Consider the following 18,729-nt stretch of genomic DNA (forward strand, 5'->3'; position numbering starts at 1 on the left):
TATGTACAATTAACTCGAAGTGACGTATTTACCATATGAGGTAAATACCTCCAATTCAGACTTTTTAACTTGCAAATGAGGCATAACATGCAGAACTGGTATTTAACACACTGAGTTCCATATGGTTTTCCTTTTTCAAGCTCCTTTTTCCCCAGTACATTTCTGCAGGTTTGACCTGCCAGAATTTAGCAAGGGAAAATGTAAGGATGGGGTAATTATCACCCTACTCCTAACTGATCTCTGTGCGAACACGTTTGGACAGGATTAACAATTTAGCCCTGCACTTGTAATCAGGCTCATGTGGCCTTATGTTCATTTGTCTGTTCAAGCAGTCATCGTCAGCCTTAGGCACCAAGCTTCAATTACTCCTACCTCTCCCCAGCTTGATGCTAGGCTGATAAATGAAAAACACGCATTGGGAATGCCAATAGGCGTGGCTTTAAAGAAATGTTGTACGTTTTTGTAAAGCATTACAAGCAGATAACATTGGAATGACTATGAATTTGTGTGGAAGCATAATAGAATAATATTGGTGTAGACTAAAAGGTGAGGTGACAGTTTCACTGGCAAGCCAGTCCTAAAAGTCCATGTAGGTTAATGACTGTCCTCCTCCCAGCTGTGCTGCTGCCAGAGAAAAACACCATAAATTATCTAATTATCTAAGAAACTTTATTAATATTACAGTGTTATGTGTGTGCCACATACAGTTCAAGCTCAGGCAGCTGGATAAATAAGAAAAACATTCACAACTGTAGGAAGAGCAAGCCCTTTTTTATGGAAGCACAAACCGTCTTCCCAATAAAACATGCACTCCTGGCTCCCAGCATGTGGGTGGAACCAAAATCACTCTCCTAATGAGTTTCAAATAACTATCTGGTGACTGTTTCGCTAGTAGGCCAGACCCTGTGCTTAGTTTGTAAAAGAATGAGTGCTGGTGGCCAAATCTTCAGTCAGAAGCCTACAGTTAGTGCTATTAAATATTGGTTGAACAAATGCATAGCCTTGAATTCACCTTATCTCTCTTTAATTCACTCTCAGCCACTCGTTACCACGTTGTCTCTCTTGCAGGTGCCCTATCTCCCTTTGTAACAGTTTTTCAATCTATCTCTTCCTCCTTTTTTCCTGTGTGTTTGTTTTTCCTTTTCTTGCTCTTGATCAATGTCTGAAGAGGAATAATAAGTCGGGTGCCCAAAAATGAGTGTTGGTGGGCTCCATCAGCCCAAATTAACCACTGGCCAGGGCATAACAACTCCAAGCAAATAGGAACTTAACAACCATCCAAAATGTTTGAACATTGGTCACCTGCAAATAAATATTTCATTGAAGTTAAGTTTTTTCCTAAGGCTGAAATATATCACTCCAAATTCTAAAATGTAGCAAACATTCCACAAATCAACAAACTCTTTGGGAAATTACAATGAGCCCACAAACAGTCCATAAATGATTACATATCTTAGTGGTTTAAAGATCCACACACCTAGTGCCTCTGGTGTTTTCCTAGATGAGGGGACTCTCCCATTCTTGGCTTATGTGCTGTCAGGTCTACCTTCTTCCTTCCCCAACACTCACCTAGCAAACAATTTGCATAGCTCACCTGCAGTCATTCATTGAACTCAGGATATCACTCTATTTTGCTAACTGCAATCAAAGCAGTCCTCAATTTGCTAGTGGTGTAGGTGGTGATCCCTGAAGCTTGTTTTGGTGATCTGGGGCTTTTTAATTGAAATTGCCCAGGGGACAACAGGCATGCACTCCCTTTTTATGCATCCCTGGCCCACTTTGATTTTACAGAAGGGGATGCAGACTCTTGCAAAAGCCCTTGTGTAATATAGATAAGCACCAGTGCTAAATGTGCACCAGCATGACCTCAAGCGGGCCTGATCTCAAGGATCACGCCTGCACTAGGAACAGCACATTTACTGTGATACGTGCACTGTACCAATCTGCGTCCTGTGCCCAGACTTAAGGGTGTGCCTTTGCACATGTGGGACAGTGTGTTATATCCATAATGTGGGGCTTGGAACTGTTTTTCATACTTTTGATACAGAGCATTCTGGAGCATGGCTTGTCACTCCTAAGACAGACTTTCGGCTTCTTCACTTTTTTTCTCTTTTGAACAGATTATGCCCTGAGTCATAAGTTTCACTAAGACACTACTATTCAGATGAAGGGTTGTGGTAGATTAACCCTCTTAGCACTGGTGCCTCTGGTCATGTGGCTATGTGCCTTTCTCTATTGATTTGTGTTTTTGTTAGACCTGACATGGTTGGTGTGTTTTCCCCCAAACCTTTTGCCTTCCCGTCTCCTGTTTTGCCCTATTTGTTTATGTTGGCCTTCGGACTCTGCACACTTTACTACTGCTAACCAGTGCAAATGTACATGGTCTCTCTCCTTTAGACATAGTATAATTTGCTTACATCCAAGTGGCACATTTAATTTACTTGTTAGTCCCTAGTAAAGTGGTACATGTACAGAGGGCCCGTATATTAAGTGCTACTAGTGGGTCCGCAGCACCCAATGTGCCACCCGCTAAAGTAGCCTTTCAAAATATGTCTGAGGACTGCCCTTGCAGCCTGTGTGCAGTTGTAAACTGTCATTTTGAACTGAAAAAATTAACATTTTGCCAGGAGTGAACCTTCCTTTTTAATACATAAAAGTCAGCCCTGGGATATGCCTTAAAAGCCCATAGGGCTGGGTGAATTGTTTTTAAAATGTTGGGCATGTACTTTTAAGTTTTACATGTCCTGGTAGTTAAAAAACTCTTACATTCGTTTTTCACTACTACAAGGCCTACCTCTCCCATCGGATAACATTGGGTTACCATACTATATTTAATAAGCGATAACTTTTACTTAGGAGCAGGTAGAAATGACATGTTTGGTCTCTAGAGAATTTTCATTAAAAATCCTCTTTAATGGTAAAGTCACATTTTAAGTCACAATCCTGAAAACGCCACTTTTAGAAAGTTGCCATTTTCTTGTCCTAATCATTTGGTTAGCACAAGCACATGGCGTTTGTGTATTCTTCCCATATGGTGTCACAAAGAGGGACTGGATGTTGACAGGATAAACCATGCTGTTAAGTTGAGTGGGGGTGGAGCCTGTCACCTACCACACTTGTACTTTAGTAAAGGCTTTCTCCCGCACTCGCAAAGAACTTTACACTAGCTTTTTGTCATCCAAGACATCTTGGGACCTGGGCAGAGAAGGAAGGTAATTCAAGAACCAGATGTGGGGAAAGCCTAGAAGTTTCTCCTACTTCAAAGGGGGTACCAGGTACATATATTAGACCCTGAGACCAACTCTCCAGATCACTTCTGGACCTGTTGAAGAAACAGAAGAAGGGCTGCTCTACTGCCCTGCTGAAGGAAGGGCTGTTCTGCTGTCTTGTGGCAAGAAGGGCTGCCCTGCTGCCTTAGACAGGAAAAATAGAACTGCTCCTTGAATGCTGAATCTCCAGAATGACTCCACAGGCAAGCTGACTGGCCTCCTGTTCTAAGTTACAAGGACCAAACAAGTTCCAGAGGCCCACCCTCCGTCAGCCCAGCTGCCTAGACTCAACTGGACATAGTTGTGCCCTACTGCTGGCCTCTACTGCTATGATTGTAACACGGGACCACGAGTCACAACACTTTACAAACCCTAATTGGCGGCCTCATCAGAACCGATGCAGACTGACCTATCTCGATGCAGGACCTCGTAGCTTCTGATAGGTGTCCTCATAGGAACTGATGCAGCACAATGCATCTTGACACATCTTGACGCAGGACCTTGCTTCACAGCACCTCACTGGTCCTGATCAAGTGGCCTCATTGCAACTGACCCAGCGCGACACAAGTCGATGACGCACCTTGGATCTCCTAATCAGCGACACCCCAGAGTAATGATGCAACTCCACTCAGCTCGATGCAGGACCTTGCATTTCAGTCTAAGTACAACCAGGTACATTGTCTACCAGGCTAAACTCAGTCCTGCACCCAGCCTAAACACAGTTGCAGTTGAATTTAACTTGTGACTTTGTCCCAGTTCACCGTGACCAGATAACCCCAGTTAGCACTTTGTGCTTTTAAGTCACTATACTAACCTAATTCTTTGAAAGTGAACATTTTTGGTTCTACTGATTGGATTTTTGTAATTTTAGTGCCAAATCATTTATTATTTTTTACACGATGTTTCTAAATTAGTGTGGGAGTCTTCCTGTGTTTTCCCTTTATTTGCTGTTTGAATGCTGCATAAGTACTTTACACATCGCCTCTAAGTTAAGCCTGGTTGCTTTTGTTCCAAGCTAGCAGAGGATTAAACACAGGTTAATTTAGTGACTTGTTGTGGTTCCCCCTGATGAGGCTTATAGTTGTTGCCTGAGAAGGGGTTCACCCTCTTCAACCAATAACCCAATTTCTCACTGTTTTTAGTCTCACTGCCCTTTAGTGTTGTATCCAATTCCTCATCTGTAACACATGTTTTTGATAATCAATGGTCAGGTCAGTGGTACAGGAGAACAATTAGGAGTCTATGCCAAGGGAGTGAGACTGGGCCAGAGCAATTTTTCTGGTACCCACCCATAATTGATGTGACTTAATTCCAGTCGCGGCTCCCAGGGGCTAAAAGGGGCGGGCAGTTCGTGACGGGGGAGTATTAACAATAATAAAAAATCAAAAAAAACGTACCTGCCGTGCCGCTCCTCCATCTCCTCAGCAGACACAGGCTCCCAGCCTGCCCTGCGGCCAATCCTAATGCATGAAAACAGCATTAGGATTGGCTGGAGCGCCCAGCCAGTGCTGTGTTGTCGGGCTGGAGAGAGCACAGTGCGCATGTGTGTTTGGCCGGCCCTAGACAGCCGGCCAAATACACATGCACACTGAGTGGAGTGCACACACTCCCCTGCGTCCCTGTCATCCCCCATGGCCCCGGCCCTTTAACAACGTAATGATAATAAACATAGGCCCGTATTTATACTTTTTGACGCTAAACTGCGCTAACGCAGTTTAGCGTCAAAAAGTTTAGCGCCGGCTAACGCCATTCTGAAGCGCCATGCGGGCGCCGTATTTATTGAATGGCGTTAGCTGGCGCTAGCAGACCGGCGCTGCCTGGTGTGCGTGGAAAAAAAACACGTACACCAGGCAGCGCCGGCGTTGGGGAAAATGGCGTTAGGGCGTCTTAAAAATCGTGCAAGTCAGGTTGACGCTAAAAAATCGCCTCCACCCGATTTGCGCCATTTTTAACGACGCCCAGACGCCATTTACATGACTCCTGTCTTAGTAAAGACAGGAGTCATGCCCCCTTGCCCAATGGCCATGCCCAGGGGACTTATGTCCCCTGGGCATGGTCATTGGGCATTGAGGCATGTAGGGGGGCACAAATCAGGCCCCCCTATGCCAAAAAAAAATATAAAAAAAATAAATAATTATACTTACCTGAACTTACCTGAATGTCCCTGGGATGGGTCCCTCCATCCTTGGGTGTCCTCCTGGGGTGGGCAAGGATGGCAGGGGGGGTCCCTGGGGGCATGGGAGGGCAGCTGTGGGCTCGTTTTGAGCCCACAGGTCCCTTAACGCCTGCCCTGACCCAGGCGTTAAAAAGAGGCGCAAATGCGGGGTTTTTTGCCCCGCCTACTCCCGGGCGTGATTTTTGCCCGGGAGTATAAATACGACGCATTTGTGTCGCAGTCATTTTTTTGGACGGGAACGCCTACCTTGCATCTCATTAACGCAAGGAAGGCGTTCACGCAAAAAACCGACGCTCTTTCCTCATACTTTGGCGCTATACGCGTCTAACGCCAAAGTATAAATATGGCGTTAGTTTTGCGCCGAATTTGCGTAAAAAAAACCGACGCTAATTCGGCGCAAACGGAGTATAAATATGCCCCATAGTTTATTATCGTTTCGCTGTTAAAGGTTTGCATCGGCTGCTGCTGGCAGGGGTGGGACACTCCTCCACCATAGCGGAGGAGCCGCCGCTGCTTAATTCACATTCTCAGATTTTCCGTGGAGAGCTTCTTCCCTGCAATCCGACAAACACAATGAGAGAATGCAACTAACATGCACATGTGTTCTTCATAACTCGTGTTGTCATATGGAAAAACAATTTGCATTTCTAAGAGGTGGTGTGCTGAGTAAGGTTGGAAATGTGTTTTCTAGGAAACAGATATTTGCTTAGCAGGATGTTGTTCATTTCCCTCACTCACATTGTGTTCTAGGTACCCGTTAAACATATGGTAACAAAATCAAAAAGATCTATTTTTCTGCTTGAATTAAACTATTTCTATAGTGAACCAGGAACACTGTTATATAGACCAAAAACCTTATACCTTAACTCAAATCCAGGGTTACTGCATTTTCTGCATAATTATGTTTTTACCACATTTACATCATAATCCACCATCTGCTCCATAATTTGCAGGTTTAAAAAAATGTATATATCTAGCTCAAATGGATCATTACTTAAAACACGGCAAACGTTGCCTCTTAATGGAAGTCCTTCGCAGAAGTTGACTGATCACCTTTCAGTTGCTTATTGCTGTATTTTTGTGTTTTACTGGTACTAATATGGTGAAACCTTAGGCAGTGTTTGCGTGTGTAGAAATGACAATCTAATGAAGTAATGCTATCACCTTATGCTGCATAATTAGTCTTTTCTTACCACATGTTTTAGTCAATCCTGCCACATAGTTTGGTCCTCCCCTCAGCACTGTTCCAAAGAGGATCACCAAACCTTGGATGTCGTTTCCAATTCTAGAGCACGCCCTCGTACTGTGTGTGAAATATGCAATCTTTGAACTTTATACCTGACAGTAATGCAGCAGATCCTTTCCAAAATCTGCTTGTTTTGACTGATGTTAAGACCATTTAACTAAATCCTCTTTATCCCTCCCCCCGGTTTTTCAGGTCTGGAAGCGTTCAGCATCACTGGGGTGAAATATACAATTTCGTCGAGCACCTGGCCCACAAGTTTATAAGGTACTTATTTATTTCACTTGTTTTGTAAAAGCACCAAGGGTGTGGTTAAACACATATAAACCGTTTGAATGGATTAAGACGGGCAGTTGATAGAGGTAGAAAGCACAGAAGCTCATCACCAAGGCCAATGGAAAAGATAGTTATTGAGAGAGGAAATGCAGTGAAAGACCTTGGACCAGGAGAAACTGAATGTTGCCAAGAGAAGCAAAGGGTCCTCCTATCCAGTTGCAGTTTATTTTCTAGAGCTTGTAATTGTGGTGTCTATGTTAATAAAGTATATTTATGGGTACATATTCTGGCTCAGTCTAAAAATGGAATTACCCCATACAAGCAAGAGCTTAAAAAACAGGTGGCTAGTTTTTGGGAAGAGTTTTAGTCTAGCAAACTAAGAAACTTGGGGCCACATTTGCAATAAACTGGTGCAGCGATCACAATGCGCCAGTTTGCTTGCGCCACCCTAACGACACCATGGTAACGATGTATTTACAATACAGGCCACCATGGCGGTCATTAGCACAGCTGCGTCAAACGTAGTTGCGTCGCTTTCCTGACTAGTGTCAAAAATGTTGACACTAGTCCAGCAAAGCTCAGGGAGGCCAATTGAAACCAGCCTAGCATCACTTTAACACATGTCCTGAGCAGGCCTTAAAAAATTAGGCTAGAATGCTGCAGTGATATCTTGTAGATTTCACTGCACAATTCCTATGGGCCTTTTTGCAGGGGAATGCCTCCCTTGCATACATTATATCTGGCACAGGTATAATGTGGTGCAAGGGTTTACAAACTGGTGCAATGGTACTATTGCGCTATTTTGTAAATATTACAAGGGGTTGGGGACTTTTCTGCATAGCCGTAGCTTCAACGAAAATGACGCTACAGTGCTGCAAGGGGCTTGATTTTTGCCGCTGACATTCCCACTTAATCAAATGTGCGTGATTTTGACTAAATGAGGAAGAAATGTAGGCCCATATGAGAGGAGCGCCACTGTGCTGGTGGGGAAACACCTCCCCCCACATTGATAGGGAACGTTTTGCCTTATTTGACTTCCCTAACTTTGAGGGAGGGCTTTGCACTATGTTCCAGCTCCCACCTATTTCAGAAAGGAAACGTTTGTGGTGGCAGGCCTACCCTATCATGGCATTAAGGTAGAATTGGTAATGTGAATCTGTCAATGTGCTTCAAAGTCAAAATGCCAAGTATGTTCGTCCAGCATGCCACGTGCAGGCTGAGAGTTCTTTGTGGAAGTCAGTCATGTACTACATGGCATCTTGGACAGAGAGAGTGCCACCAGAAATGGTAGTGAGAGAACCGCCCTGAATTTGGCATCCACGATCTGTGATGGCATCACCCCTCCACTTCACTTTTCCTGACTGTGGCAGCAATGCTGCCCAGAATAAGCACCTAACCCGCAAAGAAAATGCCGCAGAGGAGCAAAGACGAGGGCAAGTTGGACTTCGACCATTTTATGTCAGCAGTTCTATTACTACCGCTTCATGTACCTCAGTCCCCTCATCTGCCAATTTTGGTAATTAATATAAACTGGCTAAACCCTAGTGTTATCAATATACATATATTGGAAAAGTGCACTGCTGTTGACAATAATGAAGTGTAAGCAACGTGTGAGGAGGCATCATTGGATATAAGATCCACTTAACATCACTTGTAAGTTCTGAGAACATAAACCTGGTACTGCCCCTCACTGCCACATAAACTCTAAATCCCGCCTAAAATGCCGCTACTTTGATCTACTCACAGTCTCTTACTGTTTTCGGGCATTAAGATATGTTTTAGTTTCGTCCCCGTGGAAGCAGTTTTGCCCTGCTCTGTTGTGTTGGACGCTTGTCTTGGGCACAATTATTGTATAAGGTATTTTGGTATATTTTCAAAATGTGTTAAAAATCCGTACTACTGCAGTTATCGCGCACATTCTACCATTTTACAGTTCATCTGCAAGCACCGAGTATGTGTCAAGCGGACGTGTTGAGACTTGAAGTCTGGGGTCCTTACAGCCTGATCAATTATAAATAGCAATGAACATCACTGAAACAAAAATTCCAACCAGCCTTGGGCATAGCTACCAGGCTTCCAAGGTCCATGCATACTTAAGCGTTAAGCCAGTCCTGTTTTCTTCCTTAGAATTCGGGTAGTTGTAGTCGAGTTCAACTCAATGTAAAACCACAACTATAAGTTCCAGGGTCCTCAGAAAAAGAGCGGAACTGGCCTAACTAGCCAAGCACGGACCTAGGAAACCTGTCAGCTGTGCTTGAGGGTCAGTATATGTCAGTTAATACTCAATATCTGGAGCACTAAGGCACAACAGCACCAGGTCGAGCATCTTGCACCAGGAAATTGTTTGTGCAGTTGGGAACCAAACAAACTAGAAGATAAGAATTATTAAATATGATGGCAATAAAAAGAATACTATGCAGAATGAGTAGCACATGCTCTGGCTGTGTTATGTTGTTTTAACGCACATTGACAGAAAATGGGTAAACTGTATTCAAAATACAAAAACATATTCAGAGTCAAAAGTATACACACTCCCCACAACCGAATGGTTTTACCTTGAATGGAAGCCCCGCACTACCCCCCCCCCAGACTAAAATACTGTGTTGCTAGTAGTGTGCTCATGTACGCTTGTTTTCTGTCCATTGCTACAAGCTTATATATGCGAACTTCTTCTAATGAAAAGTGTGCTTCTTTTATTCTATGCTGTCAAACTTGTCTTCAATGTTGTGTTTACTCTGTGTCCAGGCTTTGGCCTCTAGAAGCATCTTTTTTCACGAAGAGCCTGGCACTGTAGTATTACCTGGGTCTCAAGTGCGGTGGTTTGTTATTTCTTTCAACAATTTTACATCCTCAGATTGCATACTGTCTAAAAAGCCTTGGCATTCTTTAGTCTTAAAACCCTGCATTAAAAATTGGCCTTCACATAAAACTTTTGATTCCTTTTCTTTTATTTCTTTTGAATTACCCCCTCCTTACATTCCATCTGCTGCACGCCTCCTCTCTCTAAGTCTTAAGCTCTATTATTGTATATCCGGAAATTGCCCACACCTCATTTCATAGATCACAGCCTATCCTCCTTTGAAACCATATCCCTAATCTCATCTAGCCTATCCAGTTATCCCACCGACCATTTGCCTCATCCCACATAGCTCCCACAAATGTTCACATCTAAGTGCTATTAATGTAACATACCACAAAGAAACTGGAGTAAACATATTGAATGGTTTCCCTGAGAGCGCAAAACCAAACCCAATGACCAACATTTACCACTAGCCTAACCACTAAACTTGGGTCCCTGGCTATCATGTTGCTTGCCCTGAAGCGATTCAGTGCCTCATCAGGGGTATTAAGCACTATATAAATGAAATTACAACACAGTACATTACAATAGTATAAGTCTTTGATCACAAAAACTGTTCTGAATGATCCTATTACATGTCCTTGTTGTTATGAAAGGTATTGCTTGTAAGAAACCTTACGCTGCCGAATAATGAGGCAGATTTGTGGAGATGCTAATGTGTGACATGAATGTGCATATTTTCTGATTTTTATTTTGTTGGGGTGGTGATGGGTTGTTTTTTGTACTGTTGTGTTTTTGTACAGGATTACTGCATTAAATTTTTTTGTTTGACGCAGGGGTTGTTGGGTGGAATTCTATTTTGGCAATTTAGTTGTATTGTGCCCTGTTTGTTGAAGTTGTATTGGTATTTTGCGTTGTTTTATTGTGTCCTGTTGTTTACTTTGGAAATGTTATCAAATGCTGCTAAATGTCCAACTAAAAACAACACATTCCTTTAAAGTTTCAGTCAGAAACAACCACTTACCAATAAAGTCGTAAAATATCACTTCTCCAGCTCTGGCATTATTTCAGACACTAGTCAGTTCAAATGTATGCCAGAGACACGACTTAAATTATAACTTCCATTGCATATTCATCCTGTCTTGCTAGGAGGTACTGTAAAATTCAAAACATCAGACCTAAAAAATGAGAAGTAAAATGATCGGGGTTTTTGTGTCGCGTGTGTCCTCTTAATATAACTGCTTCACTGTCAGTCAGCGTTTTCAACTGCCATCTCTGACTGAATAGAATCATCATGCCTTATATATTCTACAGGTGGAAAAGCCTTGAACGATGGGTATACAGCAAATGCATGGGGGAGGGCAGAAAATGGTCACAGACACAGTATGCAGGAGATCATAAACCATGTAGGAAAAACAGTGAAAGATAATCCATCCTCCTCCTTTCGATGCATAAATGATGAACGAGAAGTCATAATCCAGAAGTCCTCCATCTGATTAATCTCTCATTTCAAATACTTTATGCCAATACAGACCTTTCCGGATCATCTGCTTAGAAATGATTCTGGCTTTCTGAGGATTTCTATAATAGTTGCTTTGAAGTGATTATGGGCTTTCCCTCCACATTGCATTTGTCAAGCCCGTCCATTCTTCAAGTCTGCCAATTATTCAAGATCACTCTATTTCTTCCCAGTATCACTATTTCCACAGGATAAGTCTTTCTTCCTGGTTTAGTGTTGCATATTTAACAGTGCACTTTATTCATGATGACCCCCCTCTATACACACACAGAACTTCCACCACTCAACCATTCCAGGGCCATATTAGGTCCAAGCGTTCTGTATTTCTGAATATTAAAGGAGATTATCTAGTCATGATGTTGTGGGATGTATGGTCAGACCAAATCTTCTCAAACAAAGCTTGCTTCAATTGAGCACCTTTAGTTCTGACAGTTTTAGAATGGTATTCCCCTACTTTTTGCATTCCTCCCTCCATTTTTCTGACTTCATTTTTGCTGGTTTTAGGACTTAACACACTTTTCCACTGCTGACCAGTGCTAAAATGCTTGTGCTCCCACCCCTAAGCGTGGGAATATTGCCTCCTACCCTATCGACTTATTTAATTTAATTATAAGTCCCTAGTTAAGTGCATTATGCATGCCAAGGGCTTGTAAATTAAATGCTAGTAATGGGTCAACAGCATTGATTGTGCCACCCACATAAGTAGCCCGTTAACCATGTCTCAGGCCTGCCATTGCAGGGTCTGTGTGAGCAGCTTACTGCGACTTGCATTTTAAACCCCTTGCCAGGCCTTAAACTCCCCTTTTATTATGTATACATCACCCCTAAGGTAGGCCCTATGTAATCCATAGGGAAGGGTGCAGTGTATTTAAAAGGCAGGACATGTACTTTTACGTTTTCCATGTACTGGTGGTGAAAAGCTCCCAAAGTCCTTTTTCACTACTGTGAGGCCTACTTCTCTTATAGGCAAGCATTGGGAATTCCTTAATATACTTTTAAGCTGTAATTCCTGATCAGAAAGGAGAAGCTACACCATGCTTCATATAAATAGAATGATAATGATAACTCCTCTTTAGTGGTAAAAAGTAGAAAGTGATCATGTCTCTGCTTTTATTGCTCTGTATGCCTTGCAGCATGCCTCCATACACATCTAGGGTAGGTGACAGCTACACTTTGTGCATTGCTTCTAGACAGCCACAAACCCAGGAAGGTTAGGTGTGTCTGAGCACTCATCTACATACATCTGCATTCTGATGACTCTTCCTGGGCAGGAAGGGTGGAGGGGAGCTGACACATACACTTCAGTAGGGAGTGTCCCGTCCCCACACAAAGTTCTGAATACCCTCTTCTTATAGCTTGGAGCCAGGACTGGGAAGAAAGGGCCTCTGTGCACCAAAGACCCTTCTTTGAAGTCACCCCCACTTCAAAGGCACAACTGGGTATAAGTACAGGGTCTCTCACCCCACTAATTCAGACACTTCTGGACCTACAATTTGACTCTGTCAGAAGGACTGCTGTTCTGCAACAAGGACTGTTACTTTTCTGGACTGCTGACATGGAGGGAGTGTTTTTCTGTTGTACTGTCCTGCTGCGTGGAGCTCTCTGACCCTGCTAAAGGAGAGTTGGACTCTTCCTTGCACCACAAGCAATTTCCAAGGGAATGTTGGCTTGGCACTTGTTGCTTGAGACTTCAAGGTCTCTATCCCTCCTCCTGTGTCTGGTTCCCGTGAAGTGTACCTAGAGACTTGCAGCATGGAATCTCCAGTTGAATGTAGCATAACCGGCAGCTGGTGCATTGCTCTCAAAGCCGCCGTATGGCCTTGAGAGCCTGCCGCATTGGACATTTTTGTTTTCCACACAGCAGTCTACGAAGATCGAAGCATCCCTCGACCGCATGAAAAACCCTGATGCATCATATTTGGAATCAAGGTATCTTGGCTCCAGTGCTTGACTTCTGAACCAATGTATTGCCATCACTGCATGGGACAGATAGGAACATTGCCATCCCTGGAGGACCCTATTAACTCATTGTGCCATGCATCCCACTGCTGCATCCAGGAAAGGCACTTTGTTCCCCTGGGACTGCATGGGCCCTGTAGCCAACCTGTGCTCCACATCGGTCGGCCTGAACTTTGACTTTGCCCCGGCCCAGCACGACCTAAAGTAACCCCAAAGAGCAGTATAAGATTCAGAGATTTTGCATTTATTCTTTAGAAAATCATAACTCAACTTCTACACGTTGATTTTTTGTCATTTTTGGTCTTAATGTATTGACAAAAACATAATCTATTTTTTCTAACCTGCTATTTTCTCTGTGTTACTGTATGAGTCATTGCACAAATACATTACACATTGCAGCTACGTTAAGCCTGTCTGTTCTGTGCCAAGCTACCAGAGGGTGCGCACAGGTTAATTTAGGTTGTGTTGTGGCTTACCCTGCCTAGGATTGTCCTACCTATATGAACAGGGGGCATACCTCTCCCAACTAGAGACCAGATTTCTAACACTGGTGGCAGCGTGCAATAGGACTTATGTTTGTGCAGTGCCATACAATAGTTAAGTGTGCACTACCTATCCACAGTTAAGACCATTTTGAATTTTTCTTCTGCAATTTTCCCTGCTTTGCATTTTTGTTACAGCCTATACTCGTGTCTCTGGTTGGTTCTGCAAGTGGAGCCAAGATGGAAATATATAAATGTACTCAGTTGAAAAGCTTCTGTATGGAGATACCTGCCCGAGGAGCAACCAAGAAGGTGACGTTTTTAAACGGCATTGAGGATCTGGGCAGAGGCCCGCTCCCAAGAGAATGATGAGCTGGAGGAACCTGTGAATGGCTCTTCAGAGGAGCTACCTGCAGCAGTTGAGGGGGCTACCCATAGATTTGTGCTCCCAGAGAGAGCACAGAGCAGTGTCTCCAATCATGCTTTGTCCCCAGAGGGGAAGAGAGAGGAGAGGGAATTCCGGCTGCAATTGGCAAAGTTGCAAATGGCAGCTGAGGAGAGGAAGGCTGAGTTCAAAAGAGCCTTAGCTAAGAAGAAGCTTTTGTTAGCTCATGAACTGAGTCTAAAAGAGTTGGAAGTCAATGCCAGGTAGGTGGATTCCAGCAATAAAGATAGCAGCATACATGCAGTACCTGATGGAGACAAAAGGGTTCTTATACCCACGGATTTGGTGCCCAATTATGTGATGGGAGATGACATTGATAAGTGGTTTTCTGCTTATGAGGATGCGGAGAAGGTTCACAGGTTTCCTGATGAGATCTGGGGGGTGGACTGTGGAAACACATGCCTACACTTGTGAGGTACACACTTCTTACATTAGAGATTGGGACCAGACCAAGTACACTACCATGAAAACCATTTTGATTGCCAAATTTGGACTGACCCTTGCGATGTATCGCCAAAGATTCAGGGACAGTCAGAAGCTCCCCAACCAATCCTGGGTAGATTTCAGTGATTACTCCAGTAAGGCACTGAATGGCTAGGTGAGGGGCAGCATAGTTAATATTTATGTTGGGTTGTACAATTTCATCATGAGGGAGCATATGTTTAGTATCTGTTTTACAGAGTTGCTCCAGCTCCTAGTTGACAGTAAGCTGACTGACCCCAGGAAGCTTACCGAAAAGGCAGACCTCTGGACTAGCCCCAGAGTGTCCAAAAGGGTATCTTCTGGGGGAGGGGGGTGGGGTGGGGAGACACCCACAAGGGTGGTCAGGGTTCCCAACAGAAGAAAGAGGGAGTAAAAATGAAAAAAACAAGAAGTTCTCAAAAAGTCACCAAAATAATTTCCAATTGAGTAGTGGTAACTAGTCCCAGTCTGATTCTAAAAAGAAAGGGTATTTGACCATAGGTCTGGAAGGTTTGAACCCCAGTGCACAGAGTACTATAAGTATGGACACTTTAATGTTGACTTCAAATGTCCAAAGAGGGCACTGCCCCCCACTAGTGGGCAGGCTCCTGGGTTGGTGAGTGTAACTCCATGAGGTAGTCCAGCCGAGTTTTGGGGAACAGAAAGAGGTAATCCTGGTGTCCCTGGGAGAAAATGCTGCCAAAAGCTCACATGCCTGAAAATACTTCCAAGTATAGGCAAGGGGGCATCAATAATGGGCAATGGATGGAAGCTCTGCGAAACACAGGAGCCAGCATGACCAGCATGACCACTGTCAAGTGTCATCTAGTGTCTGCAGAGCAGGTCCCACCAAACACATTCCACCAAGTCATAGTCACCAACTGTGACTGCCACTTAACAGTCGCTCTGGTTCCCTTTGAGTGGGCATAAGAAGGGTCTCAGGTTCTCTGAAAGTTGCTGTGACCCCTGCCATGCCTGTAGATTGTCTGTTAGGAAATGATTTGGAGCACAGTACCTGGAGGGAGGTAGAGCTCAGGTCTCACTTGGAGATGATGGGATTGCCTGAGTGGGTCTGCATGACCACCCGAGCCATGGTTGCCTGGACAGGGAGCCAAGGAAGTCTGGAGCCTGGAAAAATGGCCCAGACAACTGCCAACAAGAGGGCAAGGGAGACAGGAAACTGGTCCCTGAAGTCCCCATGGTAGAGGTTGATGGGGTCTCTCCTGAGGACTTCCCCCCTCCTGAGCCAACCAGGGTAGGCATTCCCCTCTAGGTGAACTATCTGAGCTTGACAGCTGGCAGGCTGAGGGTAGGCCCACCAGTGAGGAATTCTGCCAAGTGCACAAGCGGTGTGCCACTCTTGAGGGCTTGAGGTGCCAGGCCTTAGCTCATGCAGCAGTCTTGGGATCACCAAATTGACTGGGGGATAAATCTACTTTATAGTGAGCCTAAGGTTCCTGGTGCTGGGGCAGCCTGTGAGCTGGTGGCCCCCCAGTGCTACCGACCTATCTATTGTGTCTGGCTTATGGCTTATCCCTGGCAGGAGATTTAGGACAAGACAAGACCTTTGCCAGACTTGCCTCCCACTTCTATTGGCCCCAAACAAAGACAGCCTAAGATGCATTCTGTAGGTCCTGTCACACCTGCCAGACCAGTGGAAAGTCAGGGAAAAAGCACAACGCTCCCTGATCAAACTACCCATCATTGGCACCCCCTTGGAAAGGGTAGGCATCAACATCATTTGATCCTTGTACTCCAAGACAGCCCTAGGCAACAGGTTTGTCTGGGTCTTGGTGGACCATGCCACCCGCTACCCAAAGGCAATCCCTCTTAGGTCAGTGACTGGACCTGTGGTGGCGAGAGCTCTGATGGGGATCTTTACCCATGTTGGGGTCCCCAAAGAGGTGGTGTCAGACAGAGGTACTAACTGCATGTCAACATATAAGAAGTCCATGCGGGATGAGCATGGCCTGACTTATAAGTTCACCACACCCTAACACACCCAAACCAATGGTCTAGTTGAAAGATTCAACAAGACATTGAAGGGCATGATTGTGGGCCTACCTGAGCCCATGAGGCATACGTGGGATACCCTCTTACCATGCCTTCTCTTTGCCTACATGGTGGTGCCACCGAAAGGAGTGGGGTTAGGACCCTTTGAACTTCTCTATGGACAACCTGTTAGGGGAACTCCTAGCCTTGTCAAGGAGGTGGTGGGAGAAAGCTCCCCAGACACCCCACCCAGAATATGGTTAGCTACATGCTGACCCATCACAACTAGATACACCACTTCAGAAAAAAGTCTAAAAGCAACCTAAAGGTCAGCCAAGAGGTGATGAAACTCTAGTACTACCAAAAGTCCAGACTGGTGGAATTTCAGTCTGCCCAAAAGGTGTGGGTCATGGAACCTGTAGTGCTTCAAGCTCTCCTGGACCGCTGGATTGGCCCATATGAGATCAAGGAGTGGAAGGGGGAGGCCACCTAGGTGGTGTATCTCCTAACCCCTCAGAACCACCTAAGGGTGTTCCAGGTGAACTGACTGAAGCCTCACTTCGAGAGGTCTGTAGTGAGCATGTGCCTAGTGACAGATGAGGGAGTGGAATAGGAGAGTGAACCTCTCTATAACCTCTCTGCACAGGATCACAATGGGACAGAGAAGGGTGTCCATCTCTCTACCACCCTGAGCCCCAAGCAGCAAGGTGGCTCTTACAAGTTACTGGGACAGTTTGCCTCACTGTGCTCACTAACCCCTGGACTCATACATCTGTGTGCCTATGACATTAGCACAAGAGACAGCCTCCCTGTAAAGAAAAAAATGTACAGGTTGTCAGACAGGGTGAGAGCCATCATCCAGGAGGATATCTCCAAGATGTTAGCTTTAAGGGTGAATGAGGCCACTAACAGTCCCTGGTCCAGCCCCGTGGTGTAGGTAACAAAGGCAGACCCACCAGGCACCAAACCAGAACTCTGGTTCGGTAGTTCTGTATGTACTACAGAGGCCTCAATTCTGTCACCAAGTTAGATGCATACCCCAACCCCAAAACTGATGAGCTTATTGACAGGCTAGGCACTGTCAAATTCCTCAGTACTTTGACTTGACGTCAGGGTACTGCCAAATCACTCTGACTGAGGGGGGCAAAGAGAGGTCAGCATTCTCAACCCCAGAGGGCTATTACCAATTATGTGTGATGCCCTTTGGTTTGAAGAATGCCCTTGCTACCCTCCAACAGTCGGTTAACAGGGTCCCGGCTGGCAAGGAGGCTTTCTGTCCTGCTTATTTAGACAACACTGCCATCTACAGTTCCAGATGGAAGGAACACCTGCATTACCTCTATGAGGTGCTTTAGGCCCTGCAACAGGAAGGCCTGACAATCAAAGCCAGCATGTGCCAGACTGGGCAGGGTTCCGTTGTGTATTTGGGACACCTGGTAGGTGGAGGCAAGGTGCAGCCCCTCCAAGTCAAGATTGAAACAGTCATGGCCTGGCAACCGCCTAAAACCCACTACAGAAGATTTGTTAAGGGATTTGGCACCATGGTTGCCTCCTTTACTGAGCTGACTTTAAAGAAGCAGCCCAAATTGATGATCTGGAAAGAGGCTTATCAGAAAGCCTTTGATTCTCTCAAGGAAGCCATGTGCACAGCACCGGTGCTCAAGGTCCCTGACTTCTTCAATGAATTCATCATGCAGACAGATGTTTCAGAGCATGGCACAGGGGCAGTGTTAGCACAGCTGAATGAGGAGGGCCTAGAGCAACTAGTAGCCTTAATTAGTAGGTGGTTACTTCCACGTGAACAGAGGTGGAGTGCCATTGAAAGAAAGCTTTTGCTGTGGTTTGGGCACTGAAGAAGCTGAGACCCTACCTGTTGGGGACTCACTTCCAGGTTCAGACTGACCACGGACTCCTCAGAAGGCTCATGCAGGTGAGGGGTGAAAATCACAAATTCTTGACGTGGTCCATCTCTCTATAAGGAATGGACTTTACGGTGAAACATCGTCCAGGGACAGGCCACGCCTATGCTGATAGTTTCTCCAGATTTTTCTGCTTTAGTGAAGAGAGCTTTCAAGGGGTTGGATAGTTCCCCCCACTTTCAGCTGG

The 18,729-nt window shown here is 44.9% G+C and overlaps 1 protein-coding gene across 1 annotated transcript in view; it reads left to right on the forward strand.

Moving 5' to 3' along the window:
• The window catches only part of ANTXR1 (ANTXR cell adhesion molecule 1), a 398,881-nt gene that overhangs the window by 103,277 nt on the left and 276,875 nt on the right, over positions 1–18,729 (forward strand). The window contains exon 2 of the mRNA XM_069214185.1: positions 6,884–6,955. Coding sequence (XP_069070286.1) covers positions 6,884–6,955 — 72 coding nt within the window. The remainder of the gene's footprint in view (positions 1–6,883; positions 6,956–18,729) is intronic.

Source organism: Pleurodeles waltl, chromosome 11 (assembly GCF_031143425.1).
Source record: "Pleurodeles waltl isolate 20211129_DDA chromosome 11, aPleWal1.hap1.20221129, whole genome shotgun sequence".
NCBI classification, from domain to species: Eukaryota; Metazoa; Chordata; class Amphibia; order Caudata; family Salamandridae; genus Pleurodeles; species Pleurodeles waltl.